Source organism: Dysidea avara, chromosome 1 (genome assembly GCF_963678975.1).
Source record: "Dysidea avara chromosome 1, odDysAvar1.4, whole genome shotgun sequence".
NCBI lineage: Eukaryota > Metazoa > Porifera > Demospongiae > Dictyoceratida > Dysideidae > Dysidea > Dysidea avara.
In genome coordinates, this window is record NC_089272.1 from 38,518,849 (window position 1) to 38,543,718 (window position 24,870).

Below are 24,870 nucleotides of genomic sequence, written 5' to 3' on the forward strand. Positions count from 1 at the left end.
ACTACAAATTTTAAGCTGGATTAGGGATCAAAGAACAAAAAAGCAGGGAAACAAGGGAACAGCTGAAAGTTGTGAAACAAGGTAGGTTGCCTATACCTGCAGATGTACTAGTGGACATCTAATCCCTAATTCAGTCATAGTTATAGACTGGAGAGTAGGGATTAGATGTCCACTAGTATATCTGCAGGTATAGGTAACCTTCCTTGTTTCACATATTTCAGCTTTTCCCTTGTTTCCCTACTTTTTGTTCTTTGATCCCTTAAAATTCCTAATTATTCCTTCTACTTGTTTATTGTATTCATATCAATTTTGTACCAAGATGCACCCCAAATAGCAAGGAAATACAATAACTTTGGGTTTTTTACATCTATGCAAATAGATGATGAAAAAAAAGAATAAAACTAAGAAATAAAACTCATTCTGAGGGCTCCTAGCTATCTCTGGAATGCCTAGAGCAATTACGTATGCTCAAATTTAAAATGTAGGCTACTGAAGGTGGAGGGCATTCTATAGCAAAAGTTGCTCGGTTTTTTTTCTTTTAAAGGCAGCACAAAGTTACATATGCATGAAAATCATATTATTGTTTTCCCTGTCAACAGTGTGACATGCCAGCTGCTTCTTTGGTTACACAACATACTACCATGTGTCTTGATCTTGCTTGCAACAACTGAAAAATTAAAGCTAAGCTACTCTACATGATAACTGATAAGGGGACAATATGATTATAGCGAAGTCTCGTTACAAGCACAAGGAAAATTTTAAAATGTTAACTTTGAATAGGTATCATAGATAGGCTCGCACCAATTATGCCGGCATAATTTCGAGCATAATAGGCTAGCAAAAGCATCAAGCATTATGCCAACATAATAGGATGATTTTCAAGAATTTTAATTAAAATGTGCAATGTGCGTGCCAAAAATACTGCACAGCATGAACACACTGCACATTATTACTGCATTTCATATCAAAAACCTTCCAGTGTTATTATTTTTACTATTTCTTGACTGATTATTCACACTTTATTGAAATAAGATTGAGATGTTCTAATAGAGCAGTCACTTACTCTAATACAGCAGTCAGGAAATGCTCATATACTCTAATAAAACAGTCAGCTCTTGAGCATAATCTTGATTTTGAGAGCATAATTTTGAGCATAATAGGCTGGATTTTTGAGCACTGCTCAAAAGCATAATATGCAATTTTCAAAGCATAATTGGCTCAAGAAATAAAAAGCAAAGAAACAAGGGAGGTCTCCTACACCTGCAGATATATAGACTAGTGGACATTTAATTTCTAGTTCAGTCATGGCTATTGGCTAGTCTGAAGTAGGAATTAAGTGTCTACTACATGTAGTATAATATACAAATCAATACTTTAAAGCAAAATGGCTATTCCACTTTGTTGTCAGCTCTGTTCTGCACATTATAGAGCATTACAAATGAAGAACAGTGTCAAGAAAGTGCCCCCTCCATCAATCCATTCATCACAGAATTAGACAATTCACATGATCTCACTCATGATAGCCTAAGAAGCAATTACCATGCCACCTATATGAGTGAACACCTACATGACAGTTGTGGAAAAGAAATGAGACACAAATGTGGACATAGGTAGGCTATGACACATCAAGTTATGTCTGTCTGTCAGAAGGAATCTGTTAGTCAATAAACATAAAAGTTTCTAGTACAGTAACTCATCAAAAGTGTTTTTGATGGCTATGCATGCACGTTTGGGCTTGATTATACCTGCTGTATTATATGCTATCACGTCGCTGTGAAATAAAAAGTGAGGAGGCTGGTTTTGGGAGATTATGTTGTGGTAGGAAAGAGCCAACCTTTATCATCCCTATTACAAAGTACTCTATGCACTCCCTTTCGTAGTAGCACAAGTACTTCAAGTTATATTTGGCATATCTTAAATTGCTACCAATTCTTACAATTTGTAACAGATACTACATTACATACTTTTTCCAACTTGAAACATCCATATTCCAGGTATTCCTACATTACTGGTCTCATCAATGTTGATAATATTTGGAGTTTGTGATCCAGGAATAGTAAAATAGTTAACACCATCACCAGCACTAATTCCTGCTATTGCTTCATCTCCACCAAGTCCATTAACTCCACCAAACATGTCACCAGTAGTCCACTGTATTCTCCCATAAGCATAAAGGAATATTACAAATGATTCATATCCATCACTGGCTAGTACACACTGGAATGTGTTTAACTGTAATGATAGCAATGTATATTAAGATGCATGAAATTTAAGTGCAAATCAAGGTGATGATGTACCAAATCAAAGTAAATAGAAAATAATTTGTTCAAGACATATGATATAAGGAGAGTTCTGCACATCCATAACTACTGTATGATCAAGCCTATGATGATGATTTAGTACGGATTGCACAGGAATCACTTTTCAACTTCACTATCAGTGTTGGGCGTAATGTGGCACTTTTGCAACATGTTATGTAATATTATTACTAAATGCAGTAACGAAGTAATATAACACACTGCATTTCTTAGGCTAGTAATATCTAATGGATTATTTTACATAAGTAATGCATTACTAAAATAGCGCATTACTACTCATTACTGTAATATTATTACCTAACAAAGTACTAACACATTACTTAACTAGCATGTTACTGTAATATTATTACCTAATGAAGTACTAATGCGTTACTTAACTAGCGTGTTACTTAACTAGCACGTTACTGTAATATTATTACCTGACAAAGTACTAATGCATAACTTAACTAGCGCGTTGCTGTAATATTATTACCTAACAAAGTACCTTTATACATTGTGCATTATATCATATTACTAGTTACTTTTAAACTGAAGTAATATATAACTGTAACGTGTTTCATCGCAGTGGTAGTATCGAGTAATAAGTAATATATTACTTTTAAAAGTACTGGCCCAACACTGTTTACTATGGACGTTTTATTGCTGGAACCTACTTCATTATAATTTTGTATTAATAGAGTATCTTAGTATGTAGATTAAGCTAGAGGGTGTGGTACAATACCTTGTTTCTAATGAACTAGATTTTTGAGAGGGCATACCCTCATCAGAGGTTTGGTGGCTGATTCTGATCATTAAGGGGGTGTAGCCCATTTAATAAGCCCAGCTCAGCTGCTACCCAATACTACTAAGGATACTACACTCTGTTAAGCATCTCAAATAGTTCCACAGCATCTAAACATGCTCCTTTAAGGAAAGTGATGATGTGGAAATTAATGCCTTGATATGGTTTTCTAGCATGAAGAAGACAACCAATTAATTGAAAATAAAGGAATGGAAAAGTGCAGAAGGCAGACATTTGTTGGGAGCACATGCCACCCATAAATTTGTTATTGTGGCATAAAATGATGGCTGTGTGCTGTTTCAGGTGGCCTCTAGCCTTGCAACTGTGGTCAGTGAGGTAGTGAGTTAGGCAGACCAAAATAGGGTTTTGATACAATTCTATACAATATACGTAGCTGCCTGTGTTTTTAAGCTTTATTTGACATTGTAAGACAATTTCATAAAGACAATTTTCGTCGCATAAAATATACACCGGTATACAATATAAATACTACATTTTAGTGGTGCCTGTCACTTTAGGGGGAACCCTACTAAATAACATTACCATACTTTTTGATAGCAACTCTATTAGTGTATTTAGCTACATAAAAAACCATCCTATTGGAGCATTCAGCTATGCAATAAATCTTATAGGTCATAAAAGGTAATAAAACCTATTATAGTGTTTAGCTATGTAGGTACTGTAATAAACCTATAATTATTTTATAGATTTAAAGTAGTGCTCAGTTAGGTAATTATTAAAATGTTCAACTATATTAGGAAAACTTATTAGAATAATTTATGTTCAACTACAGGTAGGCAAAAACCTGTTGCAGGCTATAAAATCACTTAAATTATCAATGTCTACATACTAAACAAGAAGTTATCTCTGCAGTACTGAAAGGACTAAGAATACAGCAAAATAGATTGATCTCTATTAATGCGGCCCACACATGGTTAACCCTATAACCATAATAACCAATTGATGTTTTTTTTTGCACATAAGTCACCCACAGCTCAGTATGTGCAGAATCAGGTAGGGAATTATGAGGTGGTTATCAACCTTAACAGTAAGAAAACCTGCAGATTGCACAATTTCATTAGGAGAGATCGAGATACTCTATTAAAACGGTCAGAAATTCTAATAGAACTGTCACTGAACATTATTATTCTAATGTCATGGAAATGAAATGCTCTAGCGTAACAACCAACTAAAAGAACAGAAAACTATTTGAAGCTGAAATGTAAAAAGTTCAATACTGAGTTGGAGTGACATTATTGCAAAGATCATAGCATACATTTCTCAAAAGAATAATAAATGATTTTTTGAGCACCGCTTAAAGGCGTAATGCTTAATATATTATTGTTGAAGAGTAACAAACTTCATGCCTATCATCAGCAGATTTAATTTAGTGCACAAATTTGCCTGTACATTCTTAATGTATGGCAATTTCAAGGTAATCAAGTTACACACATGTTTGCATTTTATAACAGGATTTTTGTAAAGTGTGGGGAAGAAGAAATACTTCTAAAAAGTAGACACAAATAAAAGAAATTAAGACAAACTTTAAAGATTAATGTTTAATAAATGAATGCAGCAGCAGGGATCTATTTAGGGGGGCTTCCTGTCGCTTCAGAAACCCTTTCTGCAGTTTTACCTTGTGAACTAGCAGCAGGAGCACCAGAATATTTGTCAGCACAAATATACAGAATAAATGGGAGGGGATTATACATGCAGCTACAATATAGTAGGATACCTACATTTATTTGGATTAAGAGAGAACAAGGGTATACTTTTATCCTAAGATACCCCTATAGAGTTACTCTAATACAACGCTCATTACAAAATTATTATAATTTTAAAATGCAAAGTTTTTAAAGCAGCTAAATCTTGAGTTCTTTGTTTCAATAGATTAGATCACTACAATATCTGACCAGCCATATAATTACATTAGGACTGAAGGCCATACCTATTTGAAAAGTTGTTGCTCAGATTTTTTACAAGGTGGGTTGGTTTGTAGGAGTGAAGGGCACTGGTTTTATGGAATCTATGCCTATGGATAACGTTACCTTTTGAAATCAAAATTTTACCCACTGACTGTTCTATATATCACAAGTTTTATTTCTAGGTATCACGTTATCCTGTTTTTTTTTTCTTTCTTTTCTTAATTAAAATATGTGTAAAATTGGGTTGGTCAGCTCTGAGTAACAAAATTTCAAATGAATATGGCCTAAAGGTAACCAAGCATGCATGTATATTGAAAATAGTTTATACCAACCATAAAATCATAAACTAATAGATTTAGTAGAATTTTAATGTTCAAAATCTGTCAGCAGCTTGAGGCTACACTCCTACCTATAACTCACAAACAAATCTCTGGATACACCCCCAAGCAGAATTTGGTAAATACATACAATGTGTAGGGTGCTAAAGGTGGTGGACATTTGAAGATTAAAATCATTCCACTGAGTGAAGGGAACATGGAGCCATATGTGAATGAAAATTGGTTGTTTTTTTTGCTAATATACTCATGGCATGATGCACCATCTTTTTTACCTCACAACACTACTGTGGTCTGAGTCTTGGTGCGTGTGCATGTGTGTGTATGTGTGTCTCGCCCAATGACAAAGAAGAAGCATTTCTGATTGCCCAGGAATAACTATAATTGTATACATTTTAACAATACAGTGTATGTCCTGTACATAATAAATTATTTAGCTAGTACCTTGTCATAATGCATTGAATAATATCCAACAGCATCCCATGTTGCAATGAATAGGTGAGTGATATGGGAATTATACATTGGAAAAGCTTTTCTTATTTCACTGGTTACTCTATCAAGGAGGTCAGGATCAGAGGTCTGGCGATAGAACACTTGGCCATTTTCTCTAATATCAATATCAATCCAGTAGGGTGCTATAAATTTGTCAGAATTTATTGAAAAATCACGTCTGTTTACTAGAGAATAGTCAAATTCAAAGTGAATGATGCCATTATCACTAACCTACAGCAACAAGAAGACACAAAAATTAAGTTAAGATAACAAAATAAATTGCTGAGGTTTTAACTATTTAACTACTGTACAACTTAATAATTTAAAGTACTGCAGCAACTTATGACCATATAAGTATAATGCTACAATTACATTTAATGGTTAATATTACAATAACACAATTACAATTTAATGATTAGATATGTATTGGTTCATCAGTGTGACCTAATTTGGAAAATCCGTTGATCTATGTACATGGATTTTCGGATATGCAAATTAAAGTTTAGGAGCTACGAGTTTGAAAATTTTACTGTGAATGCTGTAAACCATAGTGTTTATCTCACTACATAGCAAGCTAGCTATATAACCATGATTTTGAGCACCTTTTTTCATTGTGGTATAATCTGTAACACAAGCATATCACCATGGGTGGTGGTGGGAGTGGTGGGTGGGAAATTTGTAGAAAATGGCCGAGTTGGTCATATGGTTCCTTCAACCTTAATATTGGGCTTCAAGACCACCTGTGCCACTGAAATTAAAAACAATTTATGTAGAAAACACCTGGGCAGCTGTCCAAGGTTGTCCATGTATCTAGTGGTATTAGTCTATGTACCTCAGTTATGGCTATAGTATTGATAGGCTGTATATGACTGAAGTACTGTACAAATTAAAATGTGCATCAAAATAGCTGCAGGTGTACCTTGTTTCATTGCTTTTCATTCTGTGATTCCAATTAAAATTTGCAATTTTTCTTACACTTTATTGATAAATCAGTCACCATATCCCGAACCATTTGTGGTTTAAAGGAATCTACTGGAGTAAAAGCTATATCCACACAAAAACAGCTAAGCTATGAAAAAATGGTGTGGCTTTAAAAAGCCTGGGTGAAAAAGTTGTTAAATCAAAGGTGGTAGCCAAGAAATGCCTGTAATTGTGTTAATGATAATGAATTTTAACAATGCACACAGCCATTATTAAAATTTATTAGCATTAACATCATTGTAGCCATTTCTTGGCTGCCACCTTTGACTTCACAACTTTTTTCACTAAGGCTTTTTAAGGTTGCACCATCTTTTTACAGCTTGGCTGTTTTTGTGCAGATTTTACTTCAATCTTTTTGAGCTTTATAAGGGCTGGCCAATAGATGACTTTGGAGTTTGTTTTTATTTGCGTTTCTTCATTTCTATACAGCAATGATGATTATTGAAGACAAACTTATATTTATGGATAAATCAGTCATCATAGCCCAACCATTTGTGGTTTGAAAGAAACTACTAAAAGGTTCTCTATCATTGAAACTTTAAAAGCCTAATAAGGATCAAACCAGGGACTTCACACGTAACACCCAGGGCAAATTTACTGCCACACTACCACTACCAGAAGTCCACTTCTTTTAATGAAAGATACTTTTTAACAGTTTCTGGCAGCAATATGGGCTTGATTTTTTTTACTGTTCAACGTTGCTTCAGCTGGACACGTGCCTTTGGCATACCGCAATACTTACAATGCCTTATATACCAGTGTCCTCCTTTGTTATTTCTAGAAACTTTTATACAAAAGATTTTATATCTGTTGTATGGAGAGTGCAAATATAAATCTGCTGTATTATAGACAAAAATCAAATTTTTATCATGTCATGTTTATCAACTTCATAATTCAAAATAAAGACTGGTAAAGGTAATAAACAAGTTTTAAAGTGCTATAAGCCAACATTACAAAAAGAAATGATATCCATGCTGTAATAATTAACCAGTAAGGTACAAAAATACAGTGGGGTATGGCCTTTTTGAAATGGTTAGGGTTAAAAGGTTAGAAATCAAAGGTTGTTACCAATAAATGGCTGCAATACTGTTGCCTGCCTTTGTTGCCATTATTATTAAAACTGATAAATGTTAACAGCCATTACTTGGCTGCCATCTTTGATGCTCAACTTTACTCATTTTTGAAGGCTGCCTTTTCACAGCTTGGCAGTTTTAATACAAAATACTTTATGTTACGATTAAACAAAAACGTACATATGTGTAAGAAACATGGGAATTTTAAATACAAGGATAAACAATAATATTCATAAATATACCATGGCATTAAAGATTCCATTCGGGGTTTACCCCGCATATTTCCCAGGAAATATCATGTTAGTACCCAGGCCATATCATGGGAACACGGTTTGCTCATGGCTTTGATGCCCAACCAGTTCAAAGATATGATATGCTTAGACTCATTATATTGAGCAACATGGAATGTTAATTTTGGGTTTTGGTTTACAGTGTAGTTGCCAACTTTTGACTAGTTAATAGTTGCTAAATGACAAATGATCAGTAAAATAATTGTTTGAACAATGTGTGGATGTATATTTCTAGCCACCACATGTCAGCCATTGAGCAGACCATGGAACAACACAAAGACAACAGCTAGGTGAGTAACTTGATGTAGGCTTAATGTAGTACACTTAATGTACGTTGCAAAAATTGTAAAAGAAAAAAACTGGATCCCACAATCTCAACTTTTCTGGCATTGTGTGTAGAGCATAATATGCATGAATAACGTTCTGAAATTACTATGACTGATATATATATATAAACAGGGTGAGTGTTCATTACTTCCTTCATCTATCAGGTGAGTGTGCTAGTCAGAGTGATATCTATAACTTATGTATACTACAACTCTGTCAGGTTTTGCTGATATAATATGCACCCTAAGCCCTCAGGCCTGTGACCCTTGGGCTTTCGGGTGTATATATCAGTAAAATCCCTTGCAGCCATGGTATAACTATTACATATACAGGTATCCGCATATATAAAAATTTGACTTGTTTTGTAAAAAGGATTTTTTTTATTGCACACAAAACTTGACCCATTTTTTGAACTTTGAGAAGGTTCATAAATATTTATACCGCTGTATTATTGTTCAAAATATTCCATGTGTAAAGCTACAAAAATTCCTCAAAAAAGAATGGCAGAAGAAATCATTAGCTTTATTATTTTGATGATATGTAAAATGTGTGAAAAGAAAATCTAGTCACTATTAAATGTTCAAGAACTAAAGTACAGCTTGATAACCTTGTTTCAGTGTTTTTATTGAACCAGTTTTTGTACTATAATTATTTAATTGCAGTACTCAAACAAACATACTTACATAAATACGGCTAATCCTTTCATCAAAGAATGTGAAATTCTCTGACAAATCAATGGAAGATGATCTATCAGCACTGAAGCCAGCAGGTTGCAACAACCTATCATCATTTTCGGAATATCCAAAAGGATAAAACTGTCAGAAATGAGAAAAAATAATCTAAAAATATGATTAGATTGCATTTTTAGCAATCATAAGTTGTGTTCAAAAAGTGATCAAATATCATATTAACACAGTGGTTGATATTTAAATCTCCCTCAGTAATTTTTCACTTGGTTCATACATATGTATGCTTCGAAAGAAACTGAGAAAATTAAGCATGCTAATACTGCTCAGTGAGATCTAGAGAAGCTACTCTTCCTGACTGTGAAAGTATTTTACAGCATAGATTATATAGTTATTACATGCTTACTTAGGAATATGATGTGATTGAAATATGTAAATGAGCGACTTCTCAGTAATGGTGTAATAACTATTGTACGCTACACCCTTGGAGAAGAAATGGTAGGGGTTGTATTTACAAGAGCTACAGTAGTACTGCACAAAGTGATGATGAGAGACACACTATTTTTGTCACATTTTCAAGATGATTGATCCATGATGCGTGAATCATTCTGGTCCATTGCAAGAAACAGACAATGATAAACTGATCTGCAGTTGCTCAGATAAATAATGGTAAATCAATTTAGGTGGTATACCAACGATTTGTAATGCCTTTGTTATTATCCTGGAACCAGGCAAAGGTTGAAGAGGGTAGAAATGGTAAAGTGTGCTCAAGTAGAGAATGGAATTGTGGACCACAAAGAACAATGTGTGGCAGCACTGAAAAAAAGCCGTGGATCACTTGAAGTGCAACAGAATGAAGCAGTTTTTAGGTACAATCTATAAACTGGCTATATTGGTTGTGTATTTGACATGAACTATGGTTAAGCTGTAGCAAGCCTGTACTGAAAGCATGTAGAGCAACTCACCTAATATCGAGTGGCCTTCAAAGTTGGACACAATTTCTCACACACTACAAGAATATTTGTTTAAAACCTCCAGTTTAGGTCAATGTCACAGAAACCTGTGTACCAAGTTTCAGACTTTCCAGGCTCTTCATCTGAATATGGCAGCTTTGAAAGATTAGTCTGATTAATACATAAAATTTGGAAAAAGATAAATTCTCTGCTTACAGATCACACTTACATCCTCAACAGCTGAACCCCCTCAGACTGTAGGGATACTCAGTGGTGGATCTAAGAAGGGGTTTCAGGTTCAGGAAGTTTTCAATAACTGTGATCCCAGACTGAGAATTGTATATAGTCCAGCTGAGGGGAATAGTTAACTCTGTCTTGATAGCTCAGTGGCCTATAGCTACATAGATCTATAGCTTAGCAATGAATCACAAAAAATCACTCGAAAACATTGTTTCACAGTTAAATATTACCAATCCAGAAAATTTTGAAGCAAAACAGCACTTGTATTCATTAAAACGATAATTATTTTTAGAGACACTTAACAAATGTTGCAATGGAATTTTCCCCAATTTTCAGTGATTTCAAATGCAAAAGTATAGTTTGGCCAGTGGTAAAAGGTCCCAATGTGATACACTATGTATAATAGTTGGTGATTTTATCACTCACACAAACTGTAAATAAATTTGAGGTGCACACACATTTTCAGATGGGGTTTCAGCTGAAACCATTGTAACGCCCCTGTATCCTCCACTGCTACTCATCTACTGTACTTTCTAAATTTTATAATTCATTAAATTTCAATTGTGAGTTACAGATCAAAGAACACAGGCTGTCACTGGGACAACAATTGAACTATGTAGGCGATTTATGAACAAATCTGAATTTGCGGTTTAAAACTGTCCCATCAAATCCAGCACCTGCTGGACTTCAATACTGCAATAGTATCAAAATTCTCTAATAGAAAAGTTAAATACTTTAATATAGCGCAGCCACAGAATTTCCACCAAAAGCAGCTGTAAACTAATTTATAAGACTGCTGATATGTTTGAGTCGTATATTAGAGCATTTGACTGTTCTATTAGAGATTTTTGATACCTCTGTGGTATTTTAAGTCTGGCAGGTGATGGATTTGCTGAAACAGTAATTTTACAACTTGTCAATGTATGAGTAAACACAATTATCTCTTTTACCAGTATCTTAACCATACATTCTATTGTCTTATAAATCTCCTAATCTTATTATTACTCCTGACCAGTGACAGCCTGTTATCTTTGATCTGTAAGTCACAATTGAAAACAATTACAGATATATAGAAAGTAGATGTACATTCTTAGGGGATACAAGTGTAATATGTAAACAGAGGCTGTTCATGATTAATATTTTTTTCTGATTTTACGTATTAATCAGACCAATCTTTCAAAGACTGCTGTATCTAGATGAAGAGCCTTGGAAGCCTGAACAAGTTTCTGCAACATTGTTCTACAGTGTACATGGATGGAGCAACAACCATTTTGGCACAAAAAAAAGTTTTAAAACAACATCAACACAAGATGGCTACATCATTTGGCTAACAATGTTCACACTAATGTTGTCTAGTAAATCTACAGCTCACAGATATGCAGTTGTACCTGGAGCTTTCCATTATGTATGAATCATATCCATTTTATATCCTAGCTGAATCCCACTTCACAACCACCCTAAGAAAGACCCCTGATACAGCATAACCCATGCATCACAAAACCTTTTTTATATAGTCTAGATGTTGTAAAGGTCTCCACCACCAGTGAAAATTTCCCCCACATAACTGACAAGGCGTGAGTTTTTACCATTAACTACATGTACAAAATGCCATTTATCTACAAATACACCATGCAGCCAAAGGTAGGCTTTCCAAAGTTAGCTGGGTCAAATGTGGATTTTTATGGATTACAAAGTTACCGCAAATTAACCAAAGAGGCCAATAATGAAATCTCAAGAGTTTCAATCACTGTACTACAAACCACTAATCTAATGAATTATTAAGCTATCTAGACTGCTTTCCCAGACCCCTTTTTCAAGCTTGTGGCAACCTGTACAGATATTCTGAAAGCTCTGACAGGGTGAGAATCTATAGAAGGTTAGATCTAGCTGCACAAGTCAGTAGAGTTGTACAAAGACATGTAAAATTCCCCTCAATATAGTATATTTTTGAACCACATACATAGCATGCATGGTGTACTAGACTTCATTTTATATGAAAAAGGTATTTGGGTGCTATAGACCCATGTTACAATAAAGTTTATTTTTTTAAATTTATTTATTAAGGCTTTCTATCTACTAACTTCAGTTCCTTTTGGTTTGGTGGTATGTATTGCCAAGAATGTTATTTTTGATGGAAACTTGACATGTGGTAAAACCTCAATTACATGTAGCTAGGTTGAAATCACTTATCATGTCAGGTTAGATGATTCTGTCAGCACTTAGTTTTATAGACAAATTGATGATTAGGAATTGGATAACAATTTGATGTTGCAATACTTCTTGACAACTAGGCAACATACTTACACCAATTGCAAATTTGTAATTTTGCTTACTAAATTTGATTCATTTTTTTACAATAAATTTTAAAATGCAAGTACTGCATTTGTAATCAAGATGCAATTGCTAGAAAATTACTATAATAGAGTAATGTATTTCATTGCAACTTACCAATTACTCGTAGTTCAATCGGTTTACTAGTGTATTCAAAACCATCAACAAAAACAGAACAATTTACATCACCACTGTCTGTTAATCTCAGTTCAGTGATATTAATTGTTTGTCCAATTTTCCCATCAACAACACATCCAGTGGAACAACTCCATCTAAACTCACTATCAGATGGTGGAGTAGGAGTTACCATACATGTCAAGGTGAAGTCTGACCCAGCATGATACTCAAAAACAATATTGTTCTTGTCATTGTCACTGGTTACAGCAACAAAGTACCCTATTGTAAAATGTACATTATTTACCACAGTAGCACCTACATAGTAGTAATCACAAAATTTGCAATTCCATAATGAAAAAGATTTACCACAAAACAAAGAATTTCAGTTATCACAAAATGTTGAAACAATTGCTATATAATAATAGAGGTGTATGGATGCTCTATTAAAGTAGTCGGGACGGATGTAAATGGTCATCCAATCCGGCAATCCCATAATATTACGGTCTCCAAGGTTGAAGATGATTTTATTATAGAAGCTTAAGTATACCAGACCATTAATTTTAGTCTTATACAACAGATTTTGCTCCAAATATCAATTTATTTGACCATTAGTATATATACACACACATGCATCACTTCATATATTTATCAGTTTTATTGTCTAGTAGAAAGTTGCCCTTCCAGTGCCAATACCTTTTCAATGACTTGTAAAGTAATGATCATTGAATGTAGTGATCACATTATGCCATAAAATGTTCACAGCTATATAATTATTGCTTTTCTTCATCATTTGTTACTAGCAATTTTCACATTGTGCTATATAAACGTGACTGGATTCAAGAAAATCCTGCCCCACTTCAACATGTAAAGGCTAGATAATTATGGTGATTGTGAATAATCACTGCTGTTATTGTAACTTTCTAGTGCACAAATACTGTAAATTCCACTCCAAGTATTTCTCTGTTATAGGCTATCACTGTGTGATGCCCACAATATTCCCTATAATTGGCACCCTTTTGTGCAGGTAGTGGTAATACATGTGTTAGTCATAGGAGTGGTGTGTGGTAGGCTTCTTATAGAGTATAAAATGGAGTGAAGTTAGTGGTCTAATTTGTGGTATCCATGGACCCTCCTTGCACTCAAATAACTTCCAACTTAAGAAAACAATACTAGCTAGCCCACTGTGGCTTCCCAATTCACAAAACACTATTCCAACAAAGCCATGCCTATTAAATATCACCAGATTTTCACTTGTAGATACAGGATCTGAAAAAATGCCTGCAGAAACCAAACTAACCTGTTCTGAAGAAAGGAAAGAGTAAACTATGGTAGTTTATGCTAGCAATCAAATTGTGTAAAAACATGATTGGAAGCCAAATTATCTCAAATGCAGTCACATGATTATGTAAACAAGATCAATATTTTCTTGTATAACATACTTTTGCCAATTTGAAGCATCCACACTCCAGGTGTTCCTACATTACTGGTCTCATCAATGTTGATAATATCTGGGGTTGATGAACCAGGAATGGTGAAGTGGTTAACACCATCACCAGCATTAATTCCTGCTACAGCTTCATTTCCACCTAGCCCATCAACTCCACCATCACGATTAGCAGTGGTCCATTGTATTTTCCCATGAGCATATAGGAATATTACAAATGACTCAAGTCCCTTATTAGTGGCTATTATACACTGGAAAGTGTTGGTCTGTAGTAACAGTGATATGTATATATGTGAACAATTTAGAATAAATTATTGCATGCGATATGTACATTTGTATGTGCAGTAGACTTGTGCCAATTAGAAAATTTAGGGTACTATGCTCAAAATTATTTTGTCATAATTGGTGCAAGCCAAATGTGCAATATTCTGTGTAGTTGAAATTAAGTTGATGTTACATATGCCACATTTAAATATCAGCTGTACAGTTAAACACTGCGTGCTGAATAAGGTAATTAATTGCATGAATTAATTACCATCCGACTGATATTTTTATAACTTCTAAACAATGTAGGTTGCTGTTCAGGCAGAATTTTGATCAGACAGGGTTAATGCCTGAGTACAAATAGATGTGCTGCATCATGTTTTTGTATCATCCCAATAGAACATGCACTCTAATAAAACACTCAGTCTCTGTACATTTTCAATAGTACGAAATACTATAGAACTTTCTTTTCTATATAGAGCTAATGAGTTGTAAACTATTTATAGACTGGGTAGATGAAAATAAATCTTTCTTATACAATATAGAAATTAAGGAGGGTGGATGACTGGCATCAATACTATAGCCCAGTGGTTAGAATTGGATGTTTCAGGTGTAAAGGTATCTGATTTGATTCCATATTAGCTGTACCTGTATAATATCATTTTATTCTGAGTGAATGTTCCATAAGAGTATTTCTATCACATGTACAGTATGCTACACTTGTTGGGTTTTGCTCTGTAATCTCATAAGCTGTTACTCACAATTGTCTCAAGTTTTCAAAGATAAACAGCACTGTCTATGATTGATGGTTAACTAATTTTCAATAAGCAATTTACCCTGAATTTGTAGCAACAAATTGCCACTTCATAATAGATGAGAATAATTATGTGCAGTATCGTGTTCTTATTTCCCAACAATCATACGTAGTAGTACTAATACAGTAAAAGTTTTTAGTCTGCAGTAACATTATTTCCAGGATAAAACTGGTATGTAGCAAAACATTAAGCATAATGTTACCATATTTGACATAATTTCTATCACAAATAAACTATCTACCTTTACATGTGCAATGAATCTCAGGTACTTTGTGTTTACGGGACTTTAGACCAAAAGGGTAAGGATGAACAAGCAGGAGGAACTAATACTGCAGTGAATGCACTTTCCATGTTCTTGTTGTAGCCATTTCTGACAAACATTGGTTTTGTGAGGGAGTATGGCAGTATGCACATTTTGACAATCCAGAAATAGTATGAAGAGCACATTACATGAAGAAAGAATTGTATACAAGGGATTGCAAGAACATTGCATGTACGTATAGATAACATGGCTAATTATTTTGATAACACCTTTTGAAGAGTTGTAAGCTGATAAACCAGAAATTTACACACATGTAAACTATGAATAACACAAGTGACTGCACATACAGTATGCACTCATGCATGCACACATACAGTACATTGTACTACTGTATATGTGAATAAAGCCAACAGACAAAGACAAAATCAGTGAAGAAAGATCAATTGTGTACTATCTCTTTGGCATTGTGTTAACAATTTGTGTTACCTTTGGTCTATAGAGTGCTAGCTAAGAAAAAAAAATTTAACTACTCTTGAGAATGCAAATAAGATGATATCCAGGCTTATACTATTAGACTGATTCCATACAAAGAACTAAGTGTTTAAAAAATTTACACAATATACAAATATTTTACCCACTGCAGTCAATGCTTTAAATTTATACTGTGAAATTAGATTTGCACAATTCATCATTAGCCATGGATAGGCTTCTAAGTAAGTTAACTTGGTGAGCTGATTAGCTATTGACAATCTTCTTTATTGAAGCTATGATTCTGAACAGGAAGCAGGTCAATTCAGCAGTCTGGAGGCCAGGGCACACTCTCCTCCCATGAGAAAAGAAGGTAAATTATAGAATGATCATAGGATTACAGCTGTGACATAGGCTGGCTGTAATTAGTCTCACCTTCCCAACTAAATGCTAAAAGAAAAAAATTACTGGCTGACTTAGGCTTTACTACTTCAGCTTGATCAAAGGTAGTAGACCTAATTTACAAATGTAATAATGTGATGTTGGCAGCTTTACCTTCAATTGTTACAGTGATCATATACATAGCTAGCTAGGAACGGTGTGTGGGTATTTTAGCGATGAAGTGATGTGTGCAGTGCTTTGTTATTATTAGTAAAATAATTATTATATCAAGTATATTTAATCATAGATTATATACTGACACAATACTTATAAACATCTCCAATGAGCAGTGGAATATGCTCATCATGTCATCCGTCAATCTGTAATCCATCAATCCACCAAATACAACAACCCTGATTTTTGTACATAGTTGTAACATGGGCATGAATGATATATACACACTAGCACTAGCGCTGCAGGCATGAGTGTGAGTGCATATTTATCAGCCCATGCTACAACTAATATATTCCACTTAGGTGACTCACCTGCAAGTGTGGGAAACTGCAGGTATGTTTTGTGAGTGTATTTATATGGTACCATGAGAATTTCGATTATGGATAGCCTACATAAGAATAATGAAATGGTGTTACCAGGAGCTTATAAGCACCTTCGGCACTTATAAGCTCCTGGTGTCACATGAGGCCAAATATAAGTGTATTAACATGAGCATATATATAGAAAGCTTTGATTGTGGGTGTGCAATTAGCACATAAAGCTGAAATGTGACCTCATAATAATTAATGTTTTAAGTGCACCAAAGTAAACTTTACTAAACTAAATCATGAATATAATTATACCGTATGTTTACCATGCTAATGGCTAAATTCATTTAATGGCTTTCCCAGTACTATGTGTGACATTGCGCCAGATGTCTATTGTTACTTAAATGAGCAATGCAAACTAACTTGTGACCTTCATTCAACAAAGCAATAAATTAGTTTCTTTTCAAAGTCCACACCTTAATTCTGGCTTGATTTTACCTTATTCACAAAATTAAAGCCCACATTCAATCCCATAAATTTTCATTACATTAAAGCAGAGAAGTTTCATTAAAGAAATCAAATGATTTCTGGGAATGTCTGGAATGCACTAACAAGAAATGGAGGCAGTATATCACAAATAATTATACTTCCTCCTAGGAGGATTTTGATATATTTCCATTAACTCTGTTTCTCATTAATGCATACCTGAGCACTGATAGCAGTGCACCATGCAGGAATGCATGCATTAACACCTTCTCTTCCTAAGGTGTGAAAGTGGTATATACGTATAATGATAAACACAACCCAAGCTAAATAAGCAACAGAATTTTCTAACAACACCTATATACAAAGATGTTTGATACTCCGGCCCACTATACTATTGTATACAATTGCTTACAATTCATTGCTGGTTTCTTTCTGTTATACTCCATTTTCAACATCAAACAAACAGGTGTATATAAGGTACACTATTGTAGGACACAAAAAATGGTTAAAGAAGAGAGATAGTCAACTGATGTGTAAATTAAATCCCATGCTAGTTGACTGATAATTATAATTCCAAATTACATACATATTAACTACATATAATTATTATGAACTATAGTAGGAATTGCACTTCAAGTGATGAGATCCACTGCTTCACATTTGATGTAATGACCTCCACTAGCTAAAAATCCGAAGTTTACTAACATTTAGTTGCTACATACCTTGTCATTTTGGCTCCCAATATACCCAACTTCATCCCATGTTACAATAAACAAGTTAGTTATCTCAAAATCTTCATGGACGGGAAAAGCTGCTCTTATTTCACTGGCAGCTCTATCAAGGAGATCAGGATCATTGGTTTGACGATAAAACAGTTGTCCACATCTGCTGGTGTCAGCATTCGCCCAGTATGGTGCAATATATTTATAGCGTCTTATTGGAAACAATTGTGGAGATAGTATACGAAATTTATCGTCAAACTGCAGAAGTCCAGTTGTAGTCACCTAATAGTATAACGTAACATGAAATTTAATACAAGCAATGGAATTTGCAGTATTATATGTTTATCAAGTATATACCATACATACTAATACACCTAAAACTTCAACAATTAAAATTCCCACTTATGTCCACATAATACAGAATGCAAACATTATAGTTCATCTTGACTATAAAATTTAATGACTTCCTCTAATGTTGCATGTTCTTACAAAAGTACATGCTCTACTGTATGAAACATTGGATTATTTTAGTTTTGTTACTTTGGTTGATTGTGCAAAAAAATATTTAAATAATAAACAAGTTCCAGATGGTGTTTGTAACAGCCACATACTGTAGTTGATAGGGTATTGGAAAAAAATAACATAATACCCATCACTTATCATCATGTGATTAAAATATCAAGCAAAAAGAATTTTGTCTTTGGCACAGTGTAGTTATGTACTCAACAAGTTGCTGTTTTCCTTCTACATGTAGTTGGAACAAGGAACAATAGAATTAATTTCAATAGAAATAGTCACAATTTGTTTTGGAGATGATGACAAACACAAAAGGCCAAAAGCAGATAGCAAATCAGCAAACTACAAGGCTATCCTTAAATACTAGTCCTTATTAAAAATAGTGTTTATTTCATACTGTCAATGTAGTGATGCACTCTACAGTATGTAAATTGAACAGTCATTATTATAGTAATTTTATAGTTGTAGATGCTGTTGGCCTGGCAGTATTGTAGGCTTACTGCTCTAACAGAATGTGTCTGTTTGGATGCGTGCAGTCTAATTCAGTGCCTATAATAAGTTTGCTTGTTTCGGAAAGCATTTCACAAAGTGACTTTGCCAGTTACTCTCTCTTCTTCACTGGTTCATAGCTAGTATTCGTTTTAATTCAGTGACTCTTTGTAATATGCAAGAATCAACTATTCTAATTCCAACAAGCAACTACTTAAGTGACTGGGACATGCCAAGAACTACATACACTGTACACTACTTCATTGATTATTTAAGCATAAATTTGATGGCTACAGGTTCAAGGTTTTTCAGGTCCAGTCATGGAATTTTTTCTACTTTCTGCGCCTTTTTAAATACTTAATGTAACATTTTTACACAGGCTGTAGGACCAGGTGTCCTATAGACCTTCAGCACTTGTACTATAAAGCCATAATAAAAATAATAAATTAAACAGAGAGAATAGTTTGATAGAATTGATAGCTATGAAATTTGCTATATATGCTATTCTACAAATCTATGCATTGCAAGTTTTTTTACTCATGTGCAGGTCATACAGTATGTAACTTACACGAAAATTTGATTTTCTTTCATCATAAAATGTCACATTCTCTGACAAATGAAAAGTATCAGTTGTTGAGTAATCATTTTGAGAATATCCAAAGGGATAAAACTATATCAGATATTAAAACAGAAATGCGTGAGTACAAAATATTATATGATGCAATAAGTGGCCAATAAAATATACAGCACTTCACTAACAGCACATAAATATATAAAGTACTGCTGTGTCTCTGTACAATTAATACAGGTCTTGCCAAAGACTAATGCAGTATGAAGCAAAGCTGAGTGCTATATTAGTCTCCAAACACCTGTCAGAGTGTTGTATTTTTGTACACACAACCATGCTTTACATGACATTCTTATATACTACTACTACTACTGTGATTAACTTAGTCCAGATATTGCTTCAGTGATGGCCTTTTTTGAACTGTAACTCACATTTACAACATATAAACTACAATTATTTATTAATTTTAGACAAGTAGCCCTACAATCTGAGGGAGATGTAACCATTGATTGGATGCAACTGTGATCAGTAAACATAGGCTGTCCACGAATATATTTTATATTCCGATAATCTTTGGAGGGCTAATGTATCGACATAAAGACCCCAAAATCCTGAAAGATTTCAATCTTGACTTGTATGGAGATGTGCAGGGTGTTTAAATATTCCTTTATCAAGAAAAAGAGAGAATAGGACCAGGATCTATCTTCATCTAATGAATAAGGAATAGGACCTATCTTCATCTTCTGAGAAATTGCATTTGATTCTGAAGCCCATCTGATAATTACTCTATGTCTATTGATGACCATTTCTTGGATAACCTTTCCATATAGGGTAACGTGTTAAGTTGTACAGTTGTTATTTAATACAGACAAAACATGCTCCAATATTTACAACTAGCTATTTAAATTTCAAAAGGAAGTAAGGGTTGATATAATATACACATTACAAAAAGTAAGGAAACAAGCTCAAAAATGTTACAGCTGAAATGAGAAATAATCCAGCAGTAAAGAGTAAGGAAACAAGATTAGACAACTACTTGCTAAAGTGAGACACACTTTAATACCTACTTTTGGCTAGCATCTTGAAATGAGATCATCAAATTAACTAAAAGTAGGGATTAAAGTGTGTCTCATTTTAGCAAGTAGTTGTCTAATCTTGTTTCCTTACTTTTTACTGTTGGATCATTTCTCATTTCAGCTGTAACATTTTGAGCTTGTTTCCTTAATTTTTGTAGCGTGTATATTATTATATCAACCCTTACTTCCTTTTGAAATTTTTAATTATTTAAAGAGCTAGTTTATTAACTTTTTTGTTTAACTAGCTAGCTATATTATACTCCTTTTGGTTTCCACATAGTATAAATATCACTTGGAGCAGTTATCTTTTACCATCGTACGCAATAAGCGCCTCTAAAAATAGTTATCGTCTTGTATTACAGCAACTACTTAAGGCTTCAGCTGTATTTCTAATGGCCTAAATGTTGATAATTTTACAGTAAAACATTGCTGGAGCGTCCACCATTATAAGAGTGGAACCCTCGCTTTTAGAAGTCTGGATCCTGAGTGGATCTGCCCCTCAAAGACATTATTAGCTAGCTACCTCACTAAACTGGTAATTAAGACTATATAAAACAACTACTAAGTGTTAACAAATGCTAGAGACAACTCCTTGGATACTATACCCATTCACCTTCATCTTATGCACAAGTATTCACACTTCATTAAAATCACATGTTTGGGTTTTGGCATGTGCTGCAACTATTAAGTGTCGCAACTATTAATTATTGTTCGAGAACAAAGAAGCGGATTAATGATGAAAGCAAACAGCATGGTGCAGTGGACAGAACATGATCGGAACAACAGATTCATGAATCCGCCATCATTACCTTGACTGTCTGAAATTTCTGGAGCTGTACACCTAGTGCTACTGTGGTCTTACAGCAGGCAAGCTGGCAGACGAAATGTAGATGAATTTTGAAATTATTAAAGCTCACTGTACATCAAAATATTTGACTTTTCACTTCATTTACCCAAGGTACAGCATCATTATAATAGTACTAATGCATTCCAGGTGGCTTTTTTTTTGAGTAAACCTTATTGCAAGGCCATTTGTTAAGGTGCAAAAATCCACAAAACCATATGATTTCTTACCAATCCCTACTAAACAGTACTATCATACTGTATGATATATCTTACTGTAGTTAACTTTTTTTCATTGTAAAAAAAATTCATATGCAAAACTTGCACAGAAATTTCTTACACGAAAAATTTTATATAAGATCAAACCACTCTAATAGAACAGTCAATCACTTACATGAAAATATGGTATTACATCTAAAATATTTAACTGCTACTGACCATTCTATACTGAATACTGAATCAAGACAATATTTTCATTTTTCACTGGTTGTTGTGTATATTCATAGTTATTTAGATATCCACCTATATGCTAGTATTATGCTGGGATAGTACTTCTTCAGCTAGGGACCTGCCGATTATGCTGGCATAACTACGAGCATAATAGGTGTCTGAAAGCATTGAGCATAATGCTAGCATAATAGGTAGAATATTTGTGTAATAGTATGAATTCTTGCTTATCAAAATAGCTATCACAGAAAGATCGATATACTCTAATAGAACAGTCAGTAACTCTAATAGAACAATCATATAGCTGACTGTTCTATTAGAGTATATCGATCTTTTCTGTGATATGCATTTTGACAAGTAAGTTTGTGCTTCAGCCACTTATTATTTATCCATAAATTGGAAATTGTTAGCAGAGCATGAGAACTGAGGCATAAATAATTGGGCATAATTTGAGCATAATGGGTAAGTATTGAGCATAAATTTAAGCATAATAGGTAAATTTTTGAGCAGTGCAGCATAGCATAATAGGTAAAATTTTGAGCATAATCAGTGGGTCCCTATCTTCAGCACATTATGCTTTTATCATGCCAGTACGCCCTTACATCTCCTTGTCTTAATGAGCATTATTTTTGCTATTACACTCTGTTTTCTAGTTGTGTTAGATACTAGGCTAGTTGGCTTATTATATAATTTAAAGTGTCAAATTTACTGCGGTCGCTAACTAAAATTACCCTAGAAGCAGGGAACCAAACTCAAGAGCTTCTAAATTCCCCCATTTTCTTGGCTATGCCCTTCAATGCCTTATTCTATATAGCTACAGCTTTTTCAGAAACCCCCTTCTCAAAATTCTAGACCTGCCAATGTACTGTGAGGCTGGCTTTTAATATTGTTGTGAGAATGTGCAAACCTTAATAATAAATACTAACATACTATATGACATAATTATGGTACCGCTCAACGTCATCTCGTAAGAGTGTGAAAAATTAAAAATGAGCTACTTAAAGGGTGTGGCACAGGTTTTGCTTGTGAGTATTCATCCCAAATGAAACGGGATGAATACTCATGAGTAAAACAGGTGCCATGTACTTTAATTAGCTAGTTTTTTAATTGCTCGCACTCTTGTGGGACGACATTACATTTGAGTGGTACTGTATGTATATCCTTCCTATAGGAGGGATACCACAGCACCTTCATTGCTCATTGCTGCATTCCCAAGCATAATTGCATTGTGTTTAAAATACACCATCTTTCCGTTCGATGTAATTAGGTATGAAAGTGGTACATACATACAAACAGTACATGTATTTATACTGTGTATAAGTAGTGAATAGTACACTTGTAGATACAGTGTATATATGTACTGTATATTACGTACATAAATTTAAATCATACCTCTGATTCACATGTGTACAGTTCTTGTTGGCACTCTTTCATGAAAATATAAACTCAAATAACATAAATCAACAATGCAATTTCAATGCATCTATACCAAATTAATGCAATAAACAGTTGCCATCATAAAACTGACAACAGTATATATACATTGTTACCTTTAAGGACTGTAAGTGCAAACACTATAATAACATTTTGACTTATATATAAACAAGTCATTTTAGGTAATCACCTGTGATATTACTACAGTGCATACACTTGTAGTTACCGTAAGTAAAGGTGGAAGCCATGAAATTACAGCAATGATGTTAATGCTAATAAATTTTAATAATGGTTTTGTGCATTATTCAGGTTTATAGCATTACCATCATTGTAGTCATTTCAGGCTTTGATTTCATGACTTTCAGGCTTTGATTTCATGACTTTCAGGCTTTAAAACCACATCGTTTGTCCCAGCTTGGCTGATTTTGAGTAGATTTCACTTCATTTTGAATTATAAGGCCTATAACTGGCTTTAGGGATTGTTTTTAACTTTAACCACATTTTTAAAAAATTATCTACTGACACAAGAAAGACAGAAGTTTCAACTGTATTGTATTGTATTGCATGCTTTATTTTCTAATATTATTGCAATACTCTATAGAGTGCAAAATGAGGTGATTAGATGCTCCCTTTATCTGGTAGTGGCATACAGTATTTAAAAAAACTCTGTTTCAAATCTTTGAGTGACATGGGTAGAACTGACATGTGAACTAAAGACCTGATAAGAAAAAGTAGTTCCTTACAGTGATAGATAATCAGGTAATCAAATAAATAGTGTCTATCAGCAAATCAAGCCCCATAGCACCAAGCACGAAGGAAGAGTTCACTCTGAAGGGCTAAACTTGTAACTTGTGCCACATGCATCCCAGAGAGTTCCCGTTTGTTGCAAAGGACAGAGAAGAAAAATGCTTCATAGATTTCTATTAGTACAAGGTGCTACATGGTGATGGTTTGCTTGTTATGGGCCCAGTAAATTTGATGGTGAAGCCATACAAAACTGTTTCGAGCCACCTTATAATATACACACCAATTTTCAGGTCATTCCCACAACAGACAGTTTTGTATCTGAGTCATACCACAGGACTGATCAACAGCTCTCCCAGAAGTTTGACAATTATTACTATAATTTGTGATAAAATTTATGCAGTCATCTAAACATACCACTGTTTTCGATGACTCGTAGCTGAATCAATTCACTAGTATATTTCACATCATCAATAATAACAGAACAGTTTATTTCTCCGCTGTCTGTTACTTCCAATTC

General features: G+C 34.1%; 1 protein-coding gene across 1 annotated transcript in view; it reads right to left on the reverse strand.

Annotated features, from left to right (window-relative positions):
- LOC136246548 (dendrite extension defective protein 1-like) overlaps nt 1–23,606 on the reverse strand; it is a 230,756-nt gene extending 207,150 nt beyond the window's left edge. Inside the window, exons 1-5 of the mRNA XM_066038050.1 lie at nt 23,565–23,606; nt 19,807–19,908; nt 18,234–18,515; nt 14,289–14,559; nt 12,850–13,128 (exon numbers count right to left, since the gene is read on the reverse strand). Coding sequence (XP_065894122.1) covers nt 12,850–13,128; nt 14,289–14,559; nt 18,234–18,515; nt 19,807–19,908; nt 23,565–23,606 — 976 coding nt within the window. The remainder of the gene's footprint in view (nt 1–12,849; nt 13,129–14,288; nt 14,560–18,233; nt 18,516–19,806; nt 19,909–23,564) is intronic.
- Between the last annotated feature and the right edge of the window lie 1,264 nt (nt 23,607–24,870).